Source organism: Microplitis mediator, chromosome 1 (assembly GCF_029852145.1).
Source record: "Microplitis mediator isolate UGA2020A chromosome 1, iyMicMedi2.1, whole genome shotgun sequence".
In the NCBI taxonomy this organism is placed as follows: domain Eukaryota; kingdom Metazoa; phylum Arthropoda; class Insecta; order Hymenoptera; family Braconidae; genus Microplitis; species Microplitis mediator.
This window is the reverse complement of record NC_079969.1, coordinates 27,101,875-27,122,319: the sequence shown is the minus strand read 5'-3', so window position 1 is coordinate 27,122,319 and position 20,445 is coordinate 27,101,875. Positions and strand designations below refer to the sequence as shown.

General features: G+C 36.4%; 1 protein-coding gene across 2 annotated transcripts in view; it reads left to right on the top strand.

The window, feature by feature from the left end:
* Window positions 1-19,364, top strand: part of LOC130670805 (uncharacterized) — a 35,440-nt gene extending 16,076 nt beyond the window's left edge. For both annotated transcript variants that reach the window (XM_057474361.1, XM_057474353.1), the window contains exons 3-4: window positions 13,237-13,420; window positions 16,110-19,364. In XM_057474361.1, coding sequence (XP_057330344.1) covers window positions 13,237-13,420; window positions 16,110-17,999 — 2,074 coding nt within the window. In that variant the 3' untranslated portion in view covers window positions 18,000-19,364. The remainder of the gene's footprint in view (window positions 1-13,236; window positions 13,421-16,109) is intronic.
* The last annotated feature ends 1,081 nt before the right edge of the window (window positions 19,365-20,445 follow it).

Genomic DNA, 20,445 nt, shown 5'->3' with positions numbered 1-20,445 from the left:
ATAAATTTTTCTCAGGACTATTCGTGGTCTTTTCTCCTGCAGGACACTATAAGGAACAAAAAACATTTATATTGTGTTGGGTTATTCCCAACAGGGCAAGAGTTACGGGCTACTCTTCATAAAATTACATATTGGCATCTCCACCCATGTCCACCCATCCTTGTATCGGTCTAAACTCAAAAAATAAATTTTTCTCAGGACTATTCGTGGTCTTTTCTCCTGCAGGACACTATAAGGAACAAAAAACATTTACATTGTGTTGGGTTATTCCCAACAGGGCAAGAGTTACGGGCTACTCTTCATAAAATTACATATTGGCATCTCCACCCATGTCCACCCATCCTTGTATCGGTCTAAACTCAAAAAATAAATTTTTCTCAGGACTATTCGTGGTCTTTTCTCCTGCAGGACACTATAAGGAACAAAAAACATTTATATTGTGTTGGGTTATTCCCAATAGGGCAAGAGTTACGGGCTACTCTTCATAAAATTACATATTGGCATCTCCACCCATGTCCACCCATCGTTGTATCGGTCTAAACTCAAAAAATAAATTTTTCTCAGGACTATTCGTGGTCTTTTCTCCTGCAGGACACTATAAGGAACAAAAAACATTTATATTGTGTTGGGTTATTCCCAACAGGGCAAGAGTTACGGGCTACTCTTCATAAAATTACATATTGGCATCTCCACCCATGTCCACCCATCCTTGTATCGGTCTAAACTCAAAAAATAAATTTTTCTCAGGACTATTCGTGGTCTTTCCTACTGCAGGACACTATAAGGAACAAAAAACATTTATATTGTGTTGGGTTATTCCCAACAGGGCAAGAGTTACGGGCTACTCTTCATAAAATTACATATTGGCATCTCCACCCATGTCCACCCATCCTTGTATCGGTCTAAACTCAAAAAATAAATTTTTCTCAGGACTATTCGTGGTCTTTCCTACTGCAGGACACTATAAGGAACAAAAAACATTTATATTGTGTTAGGTTATTCCCAACAGGGCAAGAGTTACGGGCTACTCTTCATAAAATTACATATTGGCATCTCCACCCATGTCCACCCATCCTTGTATCGGTCTAAACTCAAAAAATAAATTTTTCTCAGGACTATTCGTGGTCTTTCCTACTGCAGGACACTATAAGGAACAAAAAACATTTATATTGTGTTAGGTTATTCCCAACAGGGCAAGAGTTACGGGCTACTCTTCATAAAATTACATATTGGCATCTCCACCCATGTCCACCCATCCTTGTATCGGTCTAAACTCAAAAAATAAATTTTTCTCAGGACTATTCGTGGTCTTTTCTCCTGCAGGACACTATAAGGAACAAAAAACATTTATATTGTGTTGGGTTATTCCCAACAGGGCAAGAGTTACGGGCTACTCTTCATAAAATTACATATTGGCATCTCCACCCATGTCCACCCATCCTTGTATCGGTCTAAACTCAAAAAATAAATTTTTCTCAGGACTATTCGTGGTCTTTTCTCCTGCAGGACACTATAAGGAACAAAAAACATTCATATTGTTTTGGGTTATTCCCAACAGGGCAAGAGTTACGGGCTACTCTTCATAAAATTACATATTGGCATCTCCACCCATGTCCACCCATCCTTGTATCGGTCTAAACTCAAAAAATAAATTTTTCTCAGGACTATTCGTGGTCTTTTCTCCTGCAGGACACTATAAGGAACAAAAAACATTTATATTGTGTTGGGTTATTCCCAACAGGGCAAGAGTTACGGGCTACTCTTCATAAAATTACATATTGGCATCTCCACCCATGTCCACCCATCCTTGTATCGGTCTAAACTCAAAAAATCAATTTTTCTCAGGACTATTCGTGGTCTTTTCTCCTGCAGGACACTATAAGGAACAAAAAACATTTATATTGTGTTGGGTTATTCCCAACAGGGCAAGAGTTACGGGCTACTCTTCATAAAATTACATATTGGCATCTCCACCCATGTCCACCCATCCTTGTATCGGTCTAAACTCAAAAAATAAATTTTTCTCAGGACTATTCGTGGTCTTTTCTCCTGCAGGACACTATAAGGAACAAAAAACATTTATATTGTGTTGGGTTATTCCCAACAGGGCAAGAGTTACGGGCTACTCTTCATAAAATTACATATTGGCATCTCCACCCATGTCCACCCATCCTTGTATCGGTCTAAACTCAAAAAATAAATTTTTCTCAGGACTATTCGTGGTCTTTTCTCCTGCAGGACACTATAAGGAACAAAAAACATTTATATTGTGTTGGGTTATTCCCAACAGGGCAAGAGTTACGGGCTACTCTTCATAAAATTACATATTGGCATCTCCACCCATGTCCACCCATCCTTGTATCGGTCTAAACTCAAAAAATAAATTTTTCTCAGGACTATTCGTGGTCTTTTCTCCTGCAGGACACTATAAGGAACAAAAAACATTTATATTGTGTTGGGTTATTCCCAACAGGGCAAGAGTTACGGGCTACTCTTCATAAAATTACATATTGGCATCTCCACCCATGTCCACCCATCCTTGTATCGGTCTAAACTCAAAAAATAAATTTTTCTCAGGACTATTCGTGGTCTTTTCTCCTGCAGGACACTATAAGGAACAAAAAACATTTATATTGTGTTGGGTTATTCCCAACAGGGCAAGAGTTACGGGCTACTCTTCATAAAATTACATATTGGCATCTCCACCCATGTCCACCCATCCTTGTATCGGTCTAAACTCAAAAAATAAATTTTTCTCAGGACTATTCGTGGTCTTTCCTACTGCAGGACACTATAAGGAACAAAAAACATTTATATTGTGTTGGGTTATTCCCAACAGGGCAAGAGTTACGGGCTACTCTTCATAAAATTACATATTGGCATCTCCACCCATGTCCACCCATCCTTGTATCGGTCTAAACTCAAAAAATCAATTTTTCTCAGGACTATTCGTGGTCTTTTCTCCTGCAGGACACTATAAGGAACAAAAAACATTTATATTGTGTTGGGTTATTCCCAACAGGGCAAGAGTTACGGGCTACTCTTCATAAAATTACATATTGGCATCTCCACCCATGTCCACCCATCCTTGTATCGGTCTAAACTCAAAAAATAAATTTTTCTCAGGACTATTCGTGGTCTTTTCTCCTGCAGGACACTATAAGGAACAAAAAACATTTATATTGTGTTGGGTTATTCCCAACAGGGCAAGAGTTACGGGCTACTCTTCATAAAATTACATATTGGCATCTCCACCCATGTCCACCCATCCTTGTATCGGTCTAAACTCAAAAAATAAATTTTTCTCAGGACTATTCGTGGTCTTTTCTCCTGCAGGACACTATAAGGAACAAAAAACATTTATATTGTGTTGGGTTATTCCCAACAGGGCAAGAGTTACGGGCTACTCTTCATAAAATTACATATTGGCATCTCCACCCATGTCCACCCATCCTTGTATCGGTCTAAACTCAAAAAATAAATTTTTCTCAGGACTATTCGTGGTCTTTCCTACTGCAGGACACTATAAGGAACAAAAAACATTTATATTGTGTTGGGTTATTCCCAACAGGGCAAGAGTTACGGGCTACTCTTCATAAAATTACATATTGGCATCTCCACCCATGTCCACCCATCCGTGTATCGGTCTAAACTCAAAAAATAAATTTTTCTCAGGACTATTCGTGGTCTTTTCTCCTGCAGGACACTATAAGGAACAAAAAACATTTATATTGTGTTGGGTTATTCCCAACAGGGCAAGAGTTACGGGCTACTCTTCATAAAATTACATATTGGCATCTCCACCCATGTCCACCCATCCTTGTATCGGTCTAAACTCAAAAAATAAATTTTTCTCAGGACTATTCGTGGTCTTTCCTACTGCAGGACACTATAAGGAACAAAAAACATTTATATTGTGTTGGGTTATTCCCAACAGGGCAAGAGTTACGGGCTACTCTTCATAAAATTACATATTGGCATCTCCACCCATGTCCACCCATCCTTGTATCGGTCTAAACTCAAAAAATAAATTTTTCTCAGGACTATTCGTGGTCTTTCCTACTGCAGGACACTATAAGGAACAAAAAACATTTATATTGTGTTGGGTTATTCCCAACAGGGCAAGAGTTACGGGCTACTCTTCATAAAATTACATATTGGCATCTCCACCCATGTCCACCCATCCTTGTATCGGTCTAAACTCAAAAAATAAATTTTTCTCAGGACTATTCGTGGTCTTTCCTACTGCAGGACACTATAAGGAACAAAAAACATTTATATTGTGTTGGGTTATTCCCAACAGGGCAAGAGTTACGGGCTACTCTTCATAAAATTACATATTGGCATCTCCACCCATGTCCACCCATCCGTGTATCGGTCTAAACTCAAAAAATAAATTTTTCTCAGGACTATTCGTGGTCTTTTCTCCTGCAGGACACTATAAGGAACAAAAAACATTTATATTGTGTTGGGTTATTCCCAACAGGGCAAGAGTTACGGGCTACTCTTCATAAAATTACATATTGGCATCTCCACCCATGTCCACCCATCCTTGTATCGGTCTAAACTCAAAAAATAAATTTTTCTCAGGACTATTCGTGGTCTTTTCTCCTGCAGGACACTATAAGGAACAAAAAACATTTATATTGTGTTGGGTTATTCCCAACAGGGCAAGAGTTACGGGCTACTCTTCATAAAATTACATATTGGCATCTCCACCCATGTCCACCCATCCTTGTATCGGTCTAAACTCAAAAAATAAATTTTTCTCAGGACTATTCGTGGTCTTTTCTCCTGCAGGACACTATAAGGAACAAAAAACATTTATATTGTGTTGGGTTATTCCCAACAGGGCAAGAGTTACGGGCTACTCTTCATAAAATTACATATTGGCATCTCCACCCATGTCCACCCATCGTTGTATCGGTCTAAACTCAAAAAATAAATTTTTCTCAGGACTATTCGTGGTCTTTTCTCCTGCAGGACACTATAAGGAACAAAAAACATTTATATTGTGTTGGGTTATTCCCAACAGGGCAAGAGTTACGGGCTACTCTTCATAAAATTACATATTGGCATCTCCACCCATGTCCACCCATCCTTGTATCGGTCTAAACTCAAAAAATAAATTTTTCTCAGGACTATTCGTGGTCTTTTCTCCTGCAGGACACTATAAGGAACAAAAAACATTTATATTGTGTTGGGTTATTCCCAACAGGGCAAGAGTTACGGGCTACTCTTCATAAAATTACATATTGGCATCTCCACCCATGTCCACCCATCGTTGTATCGGTCTAAACTCAAAAAATAAATTTTTCTCAGGACTATTCGTGGTCTTTTCTCCTGCAGGACACTATAAGGAACAAAAAACATTTATATTGTGTTGGGTTATTCCCAACAGGGCAAGAGTTACGGGCTACTCTTCATAAAATTACATATTGGCATCTCCACCCATGTCCACCCATCCTTGTATCGGTCTAAACTCAAAAAATAAATTTTTCTCAGGACTATTCGTGGTCTTTCCTACTGCAGGACACTATAAGGAACAAAAAACATTTATATTGTGTTAGGTTATTCCCAACAGGGCAAGAGTTACGGGCTACTCTTCATAAAATTACATATTGGCATCTCCACCCATGTCCACCCATCCTTGTATCGGTCTAAACTCAAAAAATAAATTTTTCTCAGGACTATTCGTGGTCTTTCCTACTGCAGGACACTATAAGGAACAAAAAACATTTATATTGTGTTGGGTTATTCCCAACAGGGCAAGAGTTACGGGCTACTCTTCATAAAATTACATATTGGCATCTCCACCCATGTCCACCCATCCTTGTATCGGTCTAAACTCAAAAAATAAATTTTTCTCAGGACTATTCGTGGTCTTTCCTACTGCAGGACACTATAAGGAACAAAAAACATTTATATTGTGTTGGGTTATTCCCAACAGGGCAAGAGTTACGGGCTACTCTTCATAAAATTACATATTGGCATCTCCACCCATGTCCACCCATCCGTGTATCGGTCTAAACTCAAAAAATAAATTTTTCTCAGGACTATTCGTGGTCTTTTCTCCTGCAGGACACTATAAGGAACAAAAAACATTTATATTGTGTTGGGTTATTCCCAACAGGGCAAGAGTTACGGGCTACTCTTCATAAAATTACATATTGGCATCTCCACCCATGTCCACCCATCCTTGTATCGGTCTAAACTCAAAAAATAAATTTTTCTCAGGACTATTCGTGGTCTTTTCTCCTGCAGGACACTATAAGGAACAAAAAACATTTATATTGTGTTGGGTTATTCCCAACAGGGCAAGAGTTACGGGCTACTCTTCATAAAATTACATATTGGCATCTCCACCCATGTCCACCCATCGTTGTATCGGTCTAAACTCAAAAAATAAATTTTTCTCAGGACTATTCGTGGTCTTTTCTCCTGCAGGACACTATAAGGAACAAAAAACATTTATATTGTGTTGGGTTATTCCCAACAGGGCAAGAGTTACGGGCTACTCTTCATAAAATTACATATTGGCATCTCCACCCATGTCCACCCATCCTTGTATCGGTCTAAACTCAAAAAATAAATTTTTCTCAGGACTATTCGTGGTCTTTTCTCCTGCAGGACACTATAAGGAACAAAAAACATTTATATTGTGTTGGGTTATTCCCAACAGGGCAAGAGTTACGGGCTACTCTTCATAAAATTACATATTGGCATCTCCACCCATGTCCACCCATCGTTGTATCGGTCTAAACTCAAAAAATAAATTTTTCTCAGGACTATTCGTGGTCTTTTCTCCTGCAGGACACTATAAGGAACAAAAAACATTTATATTGTGTTGGGTTATTCCCAACAGGGCAAGAGTTACGGGCTACTCTTCATAAAATTACATATTGGCATCTCCACCCATGTCCACCCATCCTTGTATCGGTCTAAACTCAAAAAATAAATTTTTCTCAGGACTATTCGTGGTCTTTCCTACTGCAGGACACTATAAGGAACAAAAAACATTTATATTGTGTTAGGTTATTCCCAACAGGGCAAGAGTTACGGGCTACTCTTCATAAAATTACATATTGGCATCTCCACCCATGTCCACCCATCCTTGTATCGGTCTAAACTCAAAAAATAAATTTTTCTCAGGACTATTCGTGGTCTTTCCTACTGCAGGACACTATAAGGAACAAAAAACATTTATATTGTGTTGGGTTATTCCCAACAGGGCAAGAGTTACGGGCTACTCTTCATAAAATTACATATTGGCATCTCCACCCATGTCCACCCATCCTTGTATCGGTCTAAACTCAAAAAATAAATTTTTCTCAGGACTATTCGTGGTCTTTCCTACTGCAGGACACTATAAGGAACAAAAAACATTTATATTGTGTTGGGTTATTCCCAACAGGGCAAGAGTTACGGGCTACTCTTCATAAAATTACATATTGGCATCTCCACCCATGTCCACCCATCCTTGTATCGGTCTAAACTCAAAAAATAAATTTTTCTCAGGACTATTCGTGGTCTTTCCTACTGCAGGACACTATAAGGAACAAAAAACATTTATATTGTGTTGGGTTATTCCCAACAGGGCAAGAGTTACGGGCTACTCTTCATAAAATTACATATTGGCATCTCCACCCATGTCCACCCATCCGTGTATCGGTCTAAACTCAAAAAATAAATTTTTCTCAGGACTATTCGTGGTCTTTTCTCCTGCAGGACACTATAAGGAACAAAAAACATTTATATTGTGTTGGGTTATTCCCAACAGGGCAAGAGTTACGGGCTACTCTTCATAAAATTACATATTGGCATCTCCACCCATGTCCACCCATCCTTGTATCGGTCTAAACTCAAAAAATAAATTTTTCTCAGGACTATTCGTGGTCTTTTCTCCTGCAGGACACTATAAGGAACAAAAAACATTTATATTGTGTTGGGTTATTCCCAACAGGGCAAGAGTTACGGGCTACTCTTCATAAAATTACATATTGGCATCTCCACCCATGTCCACCCATCCTTGTATCGGTCTAAACTCAAAAAATAAATTTTTCTCAGGACTATTCGTGGTCTTTCCTACTGCAGGACACTATAAGGAACAAAAAACATTTATATTGTGTTAGGTTATTCCCAACAGGGCAAGAGTTACGGGCTACTCTTCATAAAATTACATATTGGCATCTCCACCCATGTCCACCCATCCTTGTATCGGTCTAAACTCAAAAAATAAATTTTTCTCAGGACTATTCGTGGTCTTTCCTACTGCAGGACACTATAAGGAACAAAAAACATTTATATTGTGTTGGGTTATTCCCAACAGGGCAAGAGTTACGGGCTACTCTTCATAAAATTACATATTGGCATCTCCACCCATGTCCACCCATCCTTGTATCGGTCTAAACTCAAAAAATAAATTTTTCTCAGGACTATTCGTGGTCTTTCCTACTGCAGGACACTATAAGGAACAAAAAACATTTATATTGTGTTGGGTTATTCCCAACAGGGCAAGAGTTACGGGCTACTCTTCATAAAATTACATATTGGCATCTCCACCCATGTCCACCCATCCTTGTATCGGTCTAAACTCAAAAAATAAATTTTTCTCAGGACTATTCGTGGTCTTTCCTACTGCAGGACACTATAAGGAACAAAAAACATTTATATTGTGTTGGGTTATTCCCAACAGGGCAAGAGTTACGGGCTACTCTTCATAAAATTACATATTGGCATCTCCACCCATGTCCACCCATCCGTGTATCGGTCTAAACTCAAAAAATAAATTTTTCTCAGGACTATTCGTGGTCTTTTCTCCTGCAGGACACTATAAGGAACAAAAAACATTTATATTGTGTTGGGTTATTCCCAACAGGGCAAGAGTTACGGGCTACTCTTCATAAAATTACATATTGGCATCTCCACCCATGTCCACCCATCCTTGTATCGGTCTAAACTCAAAAAATAAATTTTTCTCAGGACTATTCGTGGTCTTTTCTCCTGCAGGACACTATAAGGAACAAAAAACATTTATATTGTGTTGGGTTATTCCCAACAGGGCAAGAGTTACGGGCTACTCTTCATAAAATTACATATTGGCATCTCCACCCATGTCCACCCATCCTTGTATCGGTCTAAACTCAAAAAATAAATTTTTCTCAGGACTATTCGTGGTCTTTCCTACTGCAGGACACTATAAGGAACAAAAAACATTTATATTGTGTTAGGTTATTCCCAACAGGGCAAGAGTTACGGGCTACTCTTCATAAAATTACATATTGGCATCTCCACCCATGTCCACCCATCCTTGTATCGGTCTAAACTCAAAAAATAAATTTTTCTCAGGACTATTCGTGGTCTTTCCTACTGCAGGACACTATAAGGAACAAAAAACATTTATATTGTGTTGGGTTATTCCCAACAGGGCAAGAGTTACGGGCTACTCTTCATAAAATTACATATTGGCATCTCCACCCATGTCCACCCATCCTTGTATCGGTCTAAACTCAAAAAATAAATTTTTCTCAGGACTATTCGTGGTCTTTCCTACTGCAGGACACTATAAGGAACAAAAAACATTTATATTGTGTTGGGTTATTCCCAACAGGGCAAGAGTTACGGGCTACTCTTCATAAAATTACATATTGGCATCTCCACCCATGTCCACCCATCCGTGTATCGGTCTAAACTCAAAAAATAAATTTTTCTCAGGACTATTCGTGGTCTTTTCTCCTGCAGGACACTATAAGGAACAAAAAACATTTATATTGTGTTGGGTTATTCCCAACAGGGCAAGAGTTACGGGCTACTCTTCATAAAATTACATATTGGCATCTCCACCCATGTCCACCCATCCTTGTATCGGTCTAAACTCAAAAAATAAATTTTTCTCAGGACTATTCGTGGTCTTTTCTCCTGCAGGACACTATAAGGAACAAAAAACATTTATATTGTGTTGGGTTATTCCCAACAGGGCAAGAGTTACGGGCTACTCTTCATAAAATTACATATTGGCATCTCCACCCATGTCCACCCATCCTTGTATCGGTCTAAACTCAAAAAATAAATTTTTCTCAGGACTATTCGTGGTCTTTCCTACTGCAGGACACTATAAGGAACAAAAAACATTTATATTGTGTTAGGTTATTCCCAACAGGGCAAGAGTTACGGGCTACTCTTCATAAAATTACATATTGGCATCTCCACCCATGTCCACCCATCCTTGTATCGGTCTAAACTCAAAAAATAAATTTTTCTCAGGACTATTCGTGGTCTTTCCTACTGCAGGACACTATAAGGAACAAAAAACATTTATATTGTGTTGGGTTATTCCCAACAGGGCAAGAGTTACGGGCTACTCTTCATAAAATTACATATTGGCATCTCCACCCATGTCCACCCATCCTTGTATCGGTCTAAACTCAAAAAATAAATTTTTCTCAGGACTATTCGTGGTCTTTCCTACTGCAGGACACTATAAGGAACAAAAAACATTTATATTGTGTTGGGTTATTCCCAACAGGGCAAGAGTTACGGGCTACTCTTCATAAAATTACATATTGGCATCTCCACCCATGTCCACCCATCCTTGTATCGGTCTAAACTCAAAAAATAAATTTTTCTCAGGACTATTCGTGGTCTTTTCTCCTGCAGGACACTATAAGGAACAAAAAACATTTATATTGTGTTGGGTTATTCCCAACAGGGCAAGAGTTACGGGCTACTCTTCATAAAATTACATATTGGCATCTCCACCCATGTCCACCCATCCTTGTATCGGTCTAAACTCAAAAAATAAATTTTTCTCAGGACTATTCGTGGTCTTTTCTCCTGCAGGACACTATAAGGAACAAAAAACATTTATATTGTGTTGGGTTATTCCCAACAGGGCAAGAGTTACGGGCTACTCTTCATAAAATTACATATTGGCATCTCCACCCATGTCCACCCATCCTTGTATCGGTCTAAACTCAAAAAATAAATTTTTCTCAGGACTATTCGTGGTCTTTCCTACTGCAGGACACTATAAGGAACAAAAAACATTTATATTGTGTTAGGTTATTCCCAACAGGGCAAGAGTTACGGGCTACTCTTCATAAAATTACATATTGGCATCTCCACCCATGTCCACCCATCCTTGTATCGGTCTAAACTCAAAAAATAAATTTTTCTCAGGACTATTCGTGGTCTTTCCTACTGCAGGACACTATAAGGAACAAAAAACATTTATATTGTGTTGGGTTATTCCCAACAGGGCAAGAGTTACGGGCTACTCTTCATAAAATTACATATTGGCATCTCCACCCATGTCCACCCATCCTTGTATCGGTCTAAACTCAAAAAATAAATTTTTCTCAGGACTATTCGTGGTCTTTCCTACTGCAGGACACTATAAGGAACAAAAAACATTTATATTGTGTTGGGTTATTCCCAACAGGGCAAGAGTTACGGGCTACTCTTCATAAAATTACATATTGGCATCTCCACCCATGTCCACCCATCCGTGTATCGGTCTAAACTCAAAAAATAAATTTTTCTCAGGACTATTCGTGGTCTTTTCTCCTGCAGGACACTATAAGGAACAAAAAACATTTATATTGTGTTGGGTTATTCCCAACAGGGCAAGAGTTACGGGCTACTCTTCATAAAATTACATATTGGCATCTCCACCCATGTCCACCCATCCTTGTATCGGTCTAAACTCAAAAAATAAATTTTTCTCAGGACTATTCGTGGTCTTTTCTCCTGCAGGACACTATAAGGAACAAAAAACATTTATATTGTGTTGGGTTATTCCCAACAGGGCAAGAGTTACGGGCTACTCTTCATAAAATTACATATTGGCATCTCCACCCATGTCCACCCATCCTTGTATCGGTCTAAACTCAAAAAATAAATTTTTCTCAGGACTATTCGTGGTCTTTTCTCCTGCAGGACACTATAAGGAACAAAAAACATTTATATTGTGTTGGGTTATTCCCAACAGGGCAAGAGTTACGGGCTACTCTTCATAAAATTACATATTGGCATCTCCACCCATGTCCACCCATCGTTGTATCGGTCTAAACTCAAAAAATAAATTTTTCTCAGGACTATTCGTGGTCTTTTCTCCTGCAGGACACTATAAGGAACAAAAAACATTTATATTGTGTTGGGTTATTCCCAACAGGGCAAGAGTTACGGGCTACTCTTCATAAAATTACATATTGGCATCTCCACCCATGTCCACCCATCCTTGTATCGGTCTAAACTCAAAAAATAAATTTTTCTCAGGACTATTCGTGGTCTTTTCTCCTGCAGGACACTATAAGGAACAAAAAACATTTATATTGTGTTGGGTTATTCCCAACAGGGCAAGAGTTACGGGCTACTCTTCATAAAATTACATATTGGCATCTCCACCCATGTCCACCCATCGTTGTATCGGTCTAAACTCAAAAAATAAATTTTTCTCAGGACTATTCGTGGTCTTTTCTCCTGCAGGACACTATAAGGAACAAAAAACATTTATATTGTGTTGGGTTATTCCCAACAGGGCAAGAGTTACGGGCTACTCTTCATAAAATTACATATTGGCATCTCCACCCATGTCCACCCATCCTTGTATCGGTCTAAACTCAAAAAATAAATTTTTCTCAGGACTATTCGTGGTCTTTCCTACTGCAGGACACTATAAGGAACAAAAAACATTTATATTGTGTTAGGTTATTCCCAACAGGGCAAGAGTTACGGGCTACTCTTCATAAAATTACATATTGGCATCTCCACCCATGTCCACCCATCCTTGTATCGGTCTAAACTCAAAAAATAAATTTTTCTCAGGACTATTCGTGGTCTTTCCTACTGCAGGACACTATAAGGAACAAAAAACATTTATATTGTGTTAGGTTATTCCCAACAGGGCAAGAGTTACGGGCTACTCTTCATAAAATTACATATTGGCATCTCCACCCATGTCCACCCATCCTTGTATCGGTCTAAACTCAAAAAATAAATTTTTCTCAGGACTATTCGTGGTCTTTTATATAGATTAATTGGAAAATTTACCTTCTATTTCGGCTGCCGAATGGCTTTTCTTTTTTTCGTTTTCTGGAAATATTTTTTTTTGATATTTCTTTACATTTACTTACTAACTAACGCAAAAATGGAAGAAAATCTGAAAAAAAATTAATGTTTTCAGCACCCTCATATATACAGATATATATGAATAATTTTTTAAATTTTTATCATAAGGGTCATGGAATATCGAGACAATTTGTACCGGGACCTCGTCCTTGGCGGCGACTGGTTTCAACGCCCAGTCCAAAATCTGGCGGTGTCTACTTTGGAGAATTTGCCTACCATTATTGAAAGAAGGGCAACGGCCAAGACCGGCTGGAATTCCAAGTCATCCCGGAGCTTTATCTCTATCACTTTGGTAAGTCATATATCAATTTTTTTAAGTATTCATTTTTGCGAAATAGAATACTGTTAAAATACTGTTTTAGGTAGATTTTTTTAAAAATTTAGGTATTGTATTCGTCCTCATGTTCGATTTTTCAAGGAATTTTGTCATAACCTATCATAATATGTTGAGTAGAGTTCAAAAAAACCGTTCGTTAAAAAATTTATACATGCATGTATATATATATATATAAATGCGTAATATAACCAGCCTTGTCATCACGATAGCGCCTACAATTCTTATCAGACCTCAACGAAATTTACCACTCTTATGCTATGAGCGATTATCTTGATCAGGTTCAAAGATGGGCTAAATCGGTCTAGTATTTTAGAAGTTATGGCTGTTAGAAATTTTCGCGATTTTTCTAATAAATCAGTTTTTTAATGTTAAAGTTGAGATAACTTTTAAACTATGAGTCATAGACAATTTTTGTAAAAAGTATCTTAACCCTTCGTTATTCGCGCTATACGGCGATTCCCCGCACAACACTTCTCAACCTAATAGAGTTGGCGTGAATACGAGTGAGACACTAGAAAAAGCGCGTGTAACGGAAAGTTAAAGCTTGTCAAATAAGCTTTAATTTTTGTCCTTAAACTTAACGGCCCGATTATTTTTCTCGATAATTTGGTGACTTTGAATGTTTGCAAAAAGTTGAGAAAATTACGAATTTCGATTTCAATCTCCGATAATTTATGTCTTTCACATCATAATCTAATTCCATCAGTTTCATTTTATAGTCAATAAAATAATCTTCAAATTTTACTACTAAGGTAAAGTACCCAGTACTTGAACTTTTCTAAAACTGTGACCAGTAGTTGAACAGACTTTTAGAATTGTTGTTATACAAAATCCGTATATATATTATGAGTAATATGCGCATGTTATAATTATTCAATGATACAGTAATTGATAACTGTAAGTTTTTTCGATTATAACTCAAAAAAATTATATATTTTTCAACTTTAAAGTTGACATGTCGAGAATAGCCGATAGATGCTATTTTTTTTATGAAAAAGATACTATACCGTAAGCCGAACAATCAGTAAAAAAACGGTATATCATCATTTTAAGTAAAAAAATTTATATTACCCAATAAAATAGTCTTTTCTAAATACTATATATTTTTTGCAAAGACATAAACTAAAATTTTTATATTAAATTTTAACGTCTAACTATACCTCCTAATGTTCAAAGCGGTACCCAAAAATTGAACGACATAGCGTTACATGTTCAAGTATTGGGCCCGTGTTATTTTTATGGCAGCAGTAGGTGAACAGCGTAAAATTTATTCTAGTGCAATAACAAATAATTTAATTTAATTGTTGATTTTTAAAAAAGATGTACGAAAATAAATTATGAGTGATTCATCAACAATTAGTGTAATAATTTTAAGTGATTTCGTGTGAAAACGTATCTGTTTGATCAAAATAAATTTTTATCATTTTCTAACCAAAAAAAGTTCACAACATATAGTTAAGATGAAAATTGCGAATAACATTTATCTGTTAATAAAAAATAATCCGTTACAATTAGTAAAATTTACAATAAAGTTTGTTAATTCCATAAAATTTCACGATTTAACAACTTTACAAAAAACAAAAAATTAAACAAGAAACTATTCAGATCTAAAAGTTTAAATTCTTGTTCTGTCCTTGTAATAAAAAAATTATATTTATAACAAATAAATAAAAGTATTTATGATTTTTAATTCAGGTAACAGTTCATTTTTTGTGTTGTTTTTAGTTCATAATAATTAATTTATTAGTAATAAAAAATGTAATTAACAAATTAAATACAAATATTTCTCATTTTTAAATCATCATATTACGTATTCAGAGTATTATTTTTAATATTATTCAATAATATATAATAATTCTTTTGATATTTCAATAAAATGTTGAAAAATTTTGGTGTGTCTATTGCCATATATTTTATTAGTTCAGCTACTACTCCCGAAGTGTTCAACTACTGCGGCTCGTCAGAGTTCATTGTTCAACTACTACTCCTTTCATAGTATATTTTAAAAACGTTGTCAAAATATAAATATTCAATTATCTGCGTTATTTTGCGCTTCAATCAATTCAAAATTGTTGATATTCTCATGAAAATCATTAATTTGAACCAATAATTACAACTTTATATATTAAAAGTAGGGTCAAATACGTTTTACTTTGAAACCTGTTCAACTACTGGGTACTTTACCTTATTTTATATTTTAAAGATATATCTTTTATTACTTAAGACATTTCAACTGAATCAAAACCCAGATAGCAAAATGACGTCTTGATGAGTTCTGAATGAGTTCCTATTTATGATTTGGACGTCTTAAAAACACGTTAAAGAAGTCTTTAAGAAGTTCTCAAGATGTCGAATGCGCCACCTAGCGAACTCAGTAAGACATCTTTAAAAGTTCTCAAAGAGTTCTCAAAGAGTTCTTTTTTCTGACTCCGCAAATAAGACTTCAGAATGAACTTACCATGACGTCTTAAGGAGTTCCTAATTTTGACTTCAAAAAAGTTAAAAAAAGAATACATTTAGACGTCACAAAACTGACGTCTTATTTATGAAGTCTTCAAGAACTCTTAATTTAGAGTTCTTAAAAATGACACCTTTAAGAAGTCATTATAAGACTTTTATCAATGTTCCTTATTTATTTTTCCAGTTCGATGAACAAAATGAAGAAAGCCGTGTTACTATCATAGACATGCCGGGGACTGAAAACAGGACGGCACTTGACGGACAAGGTTATTCGAAAGACGAAATGGACAGATTAAAATTAAATTCTACATTTATAATGAAAACACTGAACTCATTCAATGACATTATTTCAACTCGAAATAATACTTGTGGTGGTAGCCACCTGTTTACGCCAATGGCCGACAGAATAGTAAACTCGACGGAATTTAAAAACGTTTTTTTAATTGCTTGTGCCGCTGGTCCCCTAACCGATAGAAACAGCAAGGAAATCTTCTATTTCCTTGCTAAGATAAAAGATGTACCTGATGACTATGTGCTGGGAAGTTCTCGAGCTCCCCTAGCTTCGGCTTCTATGGCGGGAACTTCTCTCGCGGCTCCCGTTCAGCTAAGTTTTCGGCGTTCGCCTGTTGATCAGTTACGTTCATTGAATGATAAACTGAAAGCAGAGCTGGACGCAGTTAAAAAAAACTATGCTGAAGCAAATGAACGGATTGCGGAGTTAACTCGGCAGAATGTTGCGTTAACTCAACAAAATGTTGAGTTAACTCAACAACATGTTGAATTAACTCAACAAAATGTTGATTTGTCTCAGCAAGTTGCTGAGCTGATCGAAACGAGGAATGGACTTCAGCAGATCATCATTCAGTTGAATGATGACCGGGCTGAAGTAAAACGATTATTTGATGAGCTGAAGCAACAACAACTTGAAACTGAAAGAAATCTTCAGGAGCAAACTGCGAATGCAAGAAATCTTCAGTTTCAAATTGATGAGCTAAGGAGGCGCAGTAATCGCCGTTCCTCGATTTCTGTGGTGGCGCGAAGAAGTTCTTCAAGTAGTGCACATAGTCATCCTGACAGTCACGAACAAAACAGCGACGTACCAGACAGTAGTAATGGGGCTAGCGATGATGAAAATAATACTGACCACGAAACTGACACAAACGAACGAACTGACGCTGATGACCACATTGACAGTGACAATGACAGGGCTAGTCATGGTAGTACCGCGGCTGCTAATTTACCTGGAAGTGATGGAGATGAAGAAGAAGATGACAACGACGCACGCGCTGGTATCGACGCACGCGCTGGTAACGACGCACGCGCTGATGACGCACGCGCTGATAACGACGCACGCGCTGGTAACGACGCACGCTCTGATAACGACGCACGCGCTGGTAACGACGCACGCGCTGGTAACGATGACGACGCCGGGAATGATGATCGTAGAGCCAGTAACTCTGATGAAGGCAATGGTGGTGATGAAGGCAATGGTGGTAATGATGGTGGTGATGATGGTGGAGACGGTGGTGGAGATGGAGGTGGTGATGATGGTAGTAATGATGGTGGTGATGATGGGGGTGATGCTGCTGATGTCGAAGGTTATTTGGAGAACCATGATTGGAAAGCAGAATTTGAGGACCCAGCTAATACCGCGATGGGTATTCGGGGCTTGAAAGTACCTGCTTTTGAAATAGACAAAAGTTACTTTCAAGTCGCCGATAGGGCCACATTTTCTGCTTTCCAGTGGGAACAAATAATCATCGACATCGGCAACGGAAAGTATCACTGCACTATTTGCAATACAGACGAGCGTGTCAGCAATTTGAAAGTACATGTGCTGGAAAAGCATTGCAACAATCGTCTGTATTGCAAAAAGTGTAAATTGCCCATTGCTGGAATCAGGCACATTGCTTATCATCAGAGAGCATGCAAAGGCGTAGTACACATTTGCACTAGGTGCGGGGAGAGTTTCGGCGCCAAAAATTTGGCATTATTCCACCACCATAAGTGTACGCCTCATCTCCCCGTACCTAAAAAACTACAATACCGGCGTCGTGATCGTTTACCACGTTAAAATGTCATGTAGTATATCAAGAAAATATTTTTGAAGACAAAAGTTTTCGGGAACCAAGTCAAGATTTTCTTGAGCCAAAAGAATTCGTCTTGGTTGGAGAAGATTTCTACTTTATCTGAGAAAATTTAGGTCTCCAAAAAAATTTTCTTGAATCAAGAATATTTACCTTCAGTTAAGAATATTTTTTTTGTTTGTATAAATACTTGCGTACTTGCGTGTCCCAGCGGTGTTATGTTATTTGCGGTAGATATTTACGAATCTTCAATTATTATCTGTGAACACTTGGGATTTACTGTGACATTATTGTTTGTTTTATTTATTATTTTTGCGGTAAATATCTACACGTATGTGATTATTATTTGCGAGCATTCTTTATTATTTTGAGTTAAATATTTTACAATTTTTTATACATCATTAGTGATTCTTTATTATTTTTGCGTTAAATATTTAATATTATCATCAGTGATCAATTATTATTTGTGATAAATATTTACATTGATGTGATTATTATTTGTGATCATTTCTTATTATTTGCGTTGATTATTTACAATTATTGGATTATTATTTGTGATCATTTCTTATTATTTGCGTTGATTATTTACAATTATTGGATTATTATTTGTGATCATTTCTTATTATTTGCGTTGATTATTTACAATTATTGGATTATTATTTGTAATCACTGGTGATTTAGTGCGAAAATACTATTTGTGAGAATTCATTGTTTTGCTGTAACTATTTGTTATTATTATCAGCGCTTATTTATTATTTGCGGTAAATAGTTACCAATGATTAAAGTATTAAATTATTTATGCGTATTATCTAATTATAATTTGTGGTAAAATTATATTTGTGTGCACAACATTATTATTTATATTTATTTACATTTATTTGCTATCACGTGCGAGTGATACCAAGCTGTACAATTATTAGAAGTATTAATTTTGCGTCATGTGACCATTGGTTAAGCGTTTTAACGGCTATTTTGCACACACCACACTCCGCCGTGGGTTGTGGAAAATAGTAGTGAACATTATAATGTATAAACACTATATATGTTGATTTTGATAGATCCTTTTTTACTCTATACGCTAATTATTATTATTGTTATTATCAAAACAGTTATATATTTATGGATTTATTTGTATATTTTTTTATTTATTAAATACTTAATTATTAAATAATTCTCTGAGAAATATAAAATTTTGTTTAAACTTGGGCATTAATACTGTGATTCGAAATTAATTCAGATTCCGTGATAAATTTGTTATATTTATCAGTAAAAATTGAATCACTTTTCATATCATTTTATTGAACTAAATGTTTAGTGAAAAACATATATGTTAACATAAATAACAAATAAATGTGTACAGTCGAAAAACTACAACATAGAGTTAATATAAAGATTATTTATAGATAATAATTTCTATGTCAATTTAATAAATTAAATGACAGTATCAAAGTATAATCATTGTATAATCCCTTACTTACCTTTACTGCCATTCTATTAGCATAAGTACTAATCATATAAAAGACGATGAGAAATTTTAATAGTTTAATATTACTCAAAAAAAATAAAGTTTTAGTGAATAACTAATAGAAACATTTAAATAAAAATTTTTTCATAGCAAAAGTAGTGTTTATTGTAGTTCAATACATTTCATTTTAAAATAAGTGGATAAGATTTTCGTAAATAATTTTTAAGGAAACGTTTTGTAAATATAGAGCTCATCATGAGGGAAAGTTCAACAATAAGACTATAACATCGATGCATTTTGAATAAGCCATTCAGGTGACAGCTACTATCAGCGATGACCTCAACTTCTGAATTCCGATTACTTCCTTGAGATAGTTCACTAAAATCAGGAATAACTTTCAGCCTAATCAAAATCCCGAAATTTCAGTCTTTCTACCTTTAATTAAACAATAACCATGAGCAGCAAACTTTATGTATAATTACACAACGTAACTGCAATACTGTGTTTTAACTCAAACGTAACGAAGGATCTGGACTGCTGCTGCTATTGTCGATGATACTGACTGCCGCTATCGAACCGTCAGTTAATATAAAGCAATCGATTTTACGATTCATCGACTACCCCTTGGAGATAAGTTTTTATTTACCCCGATAACCAGTTGAGCTCAATTTTACGTCAAATAGTATATAACTTAGATTGGTTTACGTAAAATTGAGCTCAACTGATTATCAGGGGAGCTCAATTTTAGGTCAAACAATACATACAATGTATTGGTTTACCTGAAATTGACCTCAACTGGTTATCAGGGATACTAAAAAAAATCACTCGGTAATGTTCGTTCTTACCATTTCAGAAGGTAAGCAAATTTATACATAAAAATGACTAGAATTTGAGGGTACACATCAATGACCCATAATTCGATTACCTAGATCTATACCCAGGATTCTTTTACACAGAATTCTTTAACA